This window comes from Sinocyclocheilus rhinocerous, unplaced genomic scaffold (assembly GCF_001515625.1).
Source record: "Sinocyclocheilus rhinocerous isolate Xijiao unplaced genomic scaffold, SAMN03320098_v1.1 scaffold864, whole genome shotgun sequence".
Lineage (NCBI taxonomy): Eukaryota > Metazoa > Chordata > Actinopteri > Cypriniformes > Cyprinidae > Sinocyclocheilus > Sinocyclocheilus rhinocerous.
In genome coordinates this window covers 204,913-212,390 of record NW_015645567.1, presented here as the reverse complement: position 1 = coordinate 212,390, position 7,478 = coordinate 204,913, and the positions used below count along the sequence as shown (strand labels likewise).

Below are 7,478 nucleotides of genomic sequence, written 5' to 3'. Positions count from 1 at the left end.
AGACAGACAGACAGACAGACAGACAGACAGACAGACAGACAGACAGACAGACAGACAGACAGACAGACAGACAGACAGACAGACAGACAGACAGACAGACAGACAGACAGACAGACAGACAGACAGACAGACAGACAGACAGACAGATAGATAGATAGATAGATAGATAGATAGATAGATAGATAGATAGATAGCCCTTTATAAAAGCATCTTTACAATATGAGATCCATCGGAGCTTTAAAATTGCAAGTCACTGCATGCTTTGAATTTGCATTCATACACCAGTCCATGCATAATCCCTCAGTCTGTGTTTAAACAACGCGGTCCATGACGTCTGTCTGATCAGCGCAAGGCCTGCGAACAGAACGGACGCAATCAAATGAAATAAAGATGGACAGGGTGAATCTGCATGAATTATTGGCTCTTTGAAGTCGCAGTGGCCCCCCAGAGAAACATCCAGGTGTGAGACTTTCCACGGTCTTCACGTACCTGCATGTTTGCAAGCTCAAAAACCACAGCCTAGCAACCGCACAGAATGAAACAGTGCCTGGGACTTTTTTAATAAAAGGGATAACATGCAGGGAACGTGAGGAAAAAAAGTTTAGAAGTCCTCTCAGAAAAACGCTTTCAACCCGAAACCCGATCTAAATGACAAAGAGATAAAAAAAAGCGCATTTAAAAGGATAAAGGCTAAAACCCTGCAAAAACAACGGCGAGCAACTGCAAGGCCTTTCAGTGTGTTTTTGTGTCGCTGCTGCACGTGTTTGGATGCACAGTGCCGCTCCCAGTTTTCTCCTTCCCATGGGCCCTCTAAAGGGGCAAAACACGGCTGTTGTGCCAACACGGACATCTATGCGAGGCTGGGAAGAGGAGGAGGGGCGATCAGCGCTGACAGAAGTAAATAGCCTTCTCAGAGCAGCCGCTGTTATTCAGCCTTAATTCAAGCCGACCTCAGCTGGCGACCCCGCCGTGACGAAGCAGCGGGACTATTGCTATGACCCTGCCCTGCACGTCACCTCCATGCATCTTCACTCCGCTGCACTGCACTGCGGTACACACAGCACTCAGGTACTGATACTAAGGCTGTCAACGCCGCCCGCAGCGGGCGCCCCCGCCGTGACGAAGCAGCAGGACTATTGCTATGACCCTGCCCTGCACGTCACCTCCATGTATCTTCACTCCACTGCACTGCACTGCGGTACGGCATGCCATTACGCCACACAGCACTCAGGTACTGATACTAAGGCTGAGCACTACGTAGAATATTTAACAAACATGCAACATTAATTTGTTGCAGATGCAAACAAATTTTTATTTGGCCATTATGTTTCCTAAAGATCTCACCAATAGACCCATTTTGATTCAGTTCTTTCAAACTGTTTGATTCAATGAATGGGTTCAATGATTCATTCGCTTCATCACTTATGGTAATTTACATGCTTCAAAATGTTCAAGCAAGAAATATATGCAGGAATATATTGCTGTTTATTACTATATACAATTATACTGATGCATAATACAGTATATACATTTTCCTTCCTTGTATGCATTGAATAAAAAAAACTTTGGACGGTCCAATGACAATTACACACACACGTCATTTTTTTTGCTATAAAAAAAAATTTAATTTTAGTATAAAATATGAATGATTATGATATATGATATATAGATATTTATATTAAAAATGAAAAAAGGCCAAAAAGCCTTCAAATAATACAAAATATAAAATAACCAGAGTTTATTTTTATAGACATTAATATAAAAATGTATAAATAAAATATAAATTTTAGCGTATTTATTATTAAATTATATATTTTTTCTATTTTAAGTTGCTGTTCATTGTTCATTGATATTATCGGTTAATATAGCACACAAGTTTTTTGCATTAACACACACACACACACACACACACACACACAGTCTTCAACCCCATTGTGCTTGCGCTTGTGGAACCTTAGCGACTGTCGACATACATCTCAGGGATTCTCTTTGAAAAAAAAAGGGGGAAAAAAGAAGAAAAAAATGATCATGAAAAAATGTACAATAATAAAATGCTATTCTAAGCTGCAAAATCAAACATTATCACAAGGCTGGGAAAAAAATCAATATTGAATTAGTTTTTTAGTCATACCGGCCAGCTCTGACACTAAGTCCTCTTATCATGAGAAGTAAACATTGAATCTGCATCTCCGCGAGCACAAACACTTCAAACGCTGCATAAATACAGCTAAAAACACTGATGTCTCAAGTCTTTCAGCGTCCTCGAGCTCTTGCAGGAGAAGAGACATTCGTCTGCATTCATTTGCCTTCTCTTCACATTCATCACTCGCCGTGGCCTCTCATAAAGGGTTGAGAGGCATCTGAGTGTGTGACGAGGAGGAAAAACATCAACAGCTTTCAATCAATACAAAGACTTACAACCAGTTTATCATTCTGTCGCTCTTGCCTGGCTGTCAGGTGTGAAGTACTGGCTTATTGAGCAAGTTTCCCCACAAAAAGGCCATTTTAATCTCTACTGTGTCTTTTTCCTTACATTTAAGAGAAATTCAGAGCTGTAAACACGAGTCCAGATTAAAAAACAAACACTTAGAAATGTCTGAATTTCATTCATTAGATCAAGTGCGATCTGTGCTCAAGACTAAATGACACTCAATATTAAACTGTGGCTTATAATTCTATCTACACCATTTATATTACATCAGTGATTGAGAAGAGGTTTCCTGCTATGTTTCAAAATGATCAGACTTTGGTTTTTGCCATGGAACGTGCTCAAATTGACTATTAAAATGCATACACTAATGTTCAAAATTTTTGGGTTGATAAGATTTTTGAAAGAAGTCTCTTCTGCTCACCAAGGCTGCATTTATTTGATCAAAAATACAGTAAAAACAGTAATATCATGAAATAGTATTACAAATCAAAATAACTGTTTTCTACTTGAATATATTTTTAAACTGTAATTTATTGCTGTGATGCGAAGCTGAATTTTCAGCATGATTCCTCCAGTCTTCAGTGTCACATGATCCTTCAGAAAACATTCTAATATGCTGATTTGCTGCTCAAGAAACATAGAAAACAGTTAGAAAACAGTTGCCTTTTAATAATTTTGTGGAAACCAGGATTTTTCAGGATCCTTTGATGAATAGAAAAGTGCAAAATAGCATTTATTTGAAATAGGGATGTAACGATTACCAGTTTGACGATAAATCGTGATAAAATACCCCACGGTTAGTATTACCGTTTCATATTTTAATTATCACTATAACCGTATTCGATTACCGCGATTTGAACAACTGAGGATAAATAAATACTGTACCAATGATTTGTGTGTCAGTACTTTTTGAACATTTCCAGCACATTTTAACAATACCGTGATAATACTGATAACCGTGATCATTTTGGTCACTATAATCGTGATAAGAAATTTTCATACCGTTACATCCCTAATTTGAAATATAAATCCTTTGTAACGTTATAAATGTCTTTACTGTGACTTTTGGTCATTTAATGCATCTTGGTTAAAAAAAAACTCAAAAGATTTGAACAATAGTGTTTATTTAAACTGAAGGAGGAACTTACACCATCACACCATACAGTATCAAAATAAAATAAAATAGAATATAACCAATCAGAACAGCTTAGCAACTGCCTAGCAACACCTTATCAACCAACCAATCAGAGCACTAAAACTCAAATACAAGGAAAATTTTTAAGCCAACCACAATATCGCTTTGAAAAATCTACTTTTATTGCTATATTTTTACTCTATATGAACAATTGTATAATTTCAATAAATTTTTACTTTTTAATTTATTTTTAATTGTACTAAATTGAATAATTTCATTTTTTGAAGGAACATCTAAGACAAAGTTCTACACTCCATTAAATCCCTGAAATATGAAAGAGAAACTAAAGTTTTCTTCTGGCCAAGTCATAGCTTCATTTTTGTTTGTTTATTTGTGTTTTTTGTGAGACTTTTGTCAGAAAAGCTCCGCATATGCGTAATGGGGCAAAACTGCAGCGTTTCAGGCCCGTAAAGTGGGTGGAATGTTGCAGTTATTGTCCTCGTAGCACAAGTTTGCCGTTGAACCAGGATTTCCACAACAAAACAGCAGTTCGGCCCCACACCCACTACTTCCTCCTATTCTGTTCCAAAAGGAAGCACAGCCTCTGTGATACAGGGATCGCTGTCTGCTCGTTCCCACAAAACGTCCTCGGCTAGATCCCGAGCGCTGCACTTGTGGCGCTGGTTAGTTTGAACACTCCCCTGTCGTGTCTCAGAGGAGCCCGCTGTTCATAAAGAAAACTATTTCACACGTTTTGGTTGAGTAAAATTGAACCTATGTTTCTGCCCTTTTCTCTGTGCCAAGCGAGAAAGTCCCGCCTCTCTGGCTCCGTGCAGCAAATGAAAAGTCAGAAAGCAGAAGACGGGCAGCATTGCATACAGAGGTTAACGTTCCTCGCTGGGTTTGGGTTTTGCCACATGTGCTTTGGGCCGGGGAGGAGAGGACTGTGTGGTCAGAGCGAGACCAAACCGAAGTACCACTCAAGTCTGCGCAAAACGCTTTTCTCTCAGAGCGTTGAGGCGGTTTATGAATGAGAAAAAAGGCCATTTCAATATTCTCAGCTCTTATTGAAGCCAACATGTTTGCGTGATTACAAAATACTTACGACTAGAGCTGTTAAGATTGCACACATATGTGTGGGTCGCCCGGTTCAAAGTAGAACAAAAACGCAATTTCGATAAACAACCTAAATTTATATAATATAAATATGCTGGCCGACATTTTTATCCTAAGCAACTTATGATACACTCATTTCAGGTGCAGTAAAAGCTCAAGAACACTAAAGTCACCAGATATGAGCAGGATATCAACAACTCTAACGTTAGTCTGTCATACCTATGTAAGACTGAACCTGCAACATTTCTATTAGCAGCACAGAACTAACCACTGGGCTACAAACATCCTATATGAGACATAAGGACTTAATACAGTATCGTTCAAAAGTTTGGGGGAAGAAGTCTCTTCTGCTCACCAAGGCTGCATTTATCTGATCAAAAACAGTTATATTCTGAAATATTTTTACAATTTAAAATAAGTGCTTTCTATGTGAATATCTGTTAAGATGTAATTTATTTCTGTGATCAAAGCTGAATTTTCAGCATCATTACTCCAGTCTTCAGTGTCACATGATCTTCAGAAATCATTCTAATATGCTGATTTGCTGCTCAAGAAAATGTATTATTATTATCAATGTTGAAAACAGTTTTGCTGCTTTATAATTTTGTGGAAACTGTGATGCATTTTTTACATGATTCTTGAAAATAAAGTTCAAAAGAACAGCCTTTATTTGAAATAGAAATCTGTTTGCAACATTATAAATGTCCTCACTGTCATTTTTGATCAATTTAATGTGTCCTTGCTGAATAAAAGCATTAACATCTTACTGTCCCCAAACTTTTGAATAGTAGCGCAACGACTTGTAGTCAAACAAAAAGGTTTTTCAATGGCAGATACCGATGTAAATGATGGCAAATAATATGTATACTACATGCTGAAATGAATCGAAAACTTATTTTACACAATATGCACTCAAATGAATAACAGAAATGTTTATAATTTATTGACACAAGCAGAAACTAATGCTAATAATCTCAATAAGGCCAAATATCGGCTAATAAATCATCCGAACCAGTTTATCTATAACTAGCAATGACTGAAGAATCTAACATTACGTTGGTGATCTGTAGGAGTTAATAAAAATGATGCAGAACTGCAACTGGTGATATAAATATAGTAAATAATATCAAACATGTTTTGTGGAACTGCGTCAGAAACTGAATCCAACTACAGTACAACTTGTAGTCAAACAAAGAAGGTTTTGAAAGGCAGATATTGATGTAAATGATTGCAAACAATATATACATTAACTGCTATAATGAATCAAACACTTATTTTACATGATATGCGTGCAAAAAAAAAAAAAAAAATGCATATACTTCAATGACACATGAAGAAACTAAATCAGCGAGGTTCTCACCAATGCTAATCATCTCAATATGGCCAAATATCGTCCAATTAATCATATTTTGTGGGAACTATGTCAGAAACTGAATCCGACTAATCAAATTCTCTCTATATAATTAATCTAGTTTAATACTCACTAAATGTTAGAGAGCATATGTGACCCTGGAGCACAAAACCAGTCTTAAGTGTCAATTTTTCAAAATTGAGATTTATACATCATCTGAAAGTTGAATAAAAAAGTTCTCCATTGATGTATGGTTTAATATATTTACAGTAGGAAATGTACAAAATATCTTCATGGAACATGATCTTTACTTAATATCCTAATGATTTTTGTCATAAAGGAAAAATCTATCATTTTGACCCATACAATGTATTTTTGGCTATTTCTACAAATATACCCCAGCGACTTAAGACTGGTTTTGTGCTCCAGGGTTACATATAGTAAAAAAAGCCTGTGAAATAGTGTTGTTTGTTAGTAAGTCTATCACAGCGTGCCCTTTTCCCGTTGCCAAAAGCAGATGAGCTCCTGCCATAAGGCCACTACTGCGATCATTTTTCAGACGTGATGTTCTGCCGTGAGTGCCTGTTAGCATCACAGCTGAGAAATGTTAAGCAAAGAGGCGATTTGGCAAATTCTCAAGCTCTCCACTTGCTGTACCTGCAATGAATGCTAAAAGAACAAACAAACAAACGGAAGACAGAGATGATCTCTGCTTCTCTGAGCTGAGGAAAAAACTGTATAGAGCACATGAAGATGACGACCAAGGAACGAGAGACGTCTTCACCTGTAACCTGGAATAAAAGATGCGAAGCCCCGCCCACACACTCACCTTTGGCCATTTGGGGTTAAGGAGGCGGGCTTTGACTGCGTCGTCCAGGGCGATCTGGTACTGACCCAGTTTGAGGTGGGCGGCCGAGCGGTTGCTGTACAGGATGCAGTTCTGCGGGTCGGCGCGCAGGGCCTCGCCGTAAAGCTTCACGGCCATCTGGAAGTCTCCCAGCTGGCAGGCCTCGTTGCTTTGCCGCACCTTCTCCATGAACTCGGCCTTGCTGAGGCCCGGGCCATCGGCGGCGGCGTGCACAGCCCTGCCCAGTGCTCGTGGTCCAAACAGACCAAACTACCCAGGAAGAGACACATCAGAGAGACGCATTAGTGGATTCAGATTATTACCTGTTTTTTTAAAGGCAACTGAAACAAGCTTTTCATGCAGCAAGGATGCATTAAATTCATCAAAAGTGACAGTAAAGACATTTATAATGTTACAAAATAATTCTCTTTCAAATAAATTCTGTTCTTTTGAACTTTCTATTCATCAAAGAATCCTGAAAAATAAAATGTATCAGGGTTTTCACAAAAATATGAAGCAGCACAACTGTTTTCAACATTGATACTAATCAGAAATGTTTCTTGAGCAGCAAATCAGCATATTAGAATGATTTCTGAAG

General features: G+C 38.1%; 1 protein-coding gene across 1 annotated transcript in view; it reads right to left on the bottom strand.

The window, feature by feature from the left end:
- LOC107706742 (tetratricopeptide repeat protein 28-like) overlaps positions 1-7,478 on the bottom strand; it is a 280,615-nt gene that overhangs the window by 269,014 nt on the left and 4,123 nt on the right. The window contains 1 exon segment of the mRNA XM_016510546.1: positions 6,863-7,150. Coding sequence (XP_016366032.1) covers positions 6,863-7,150 — 288 coding nt within the window.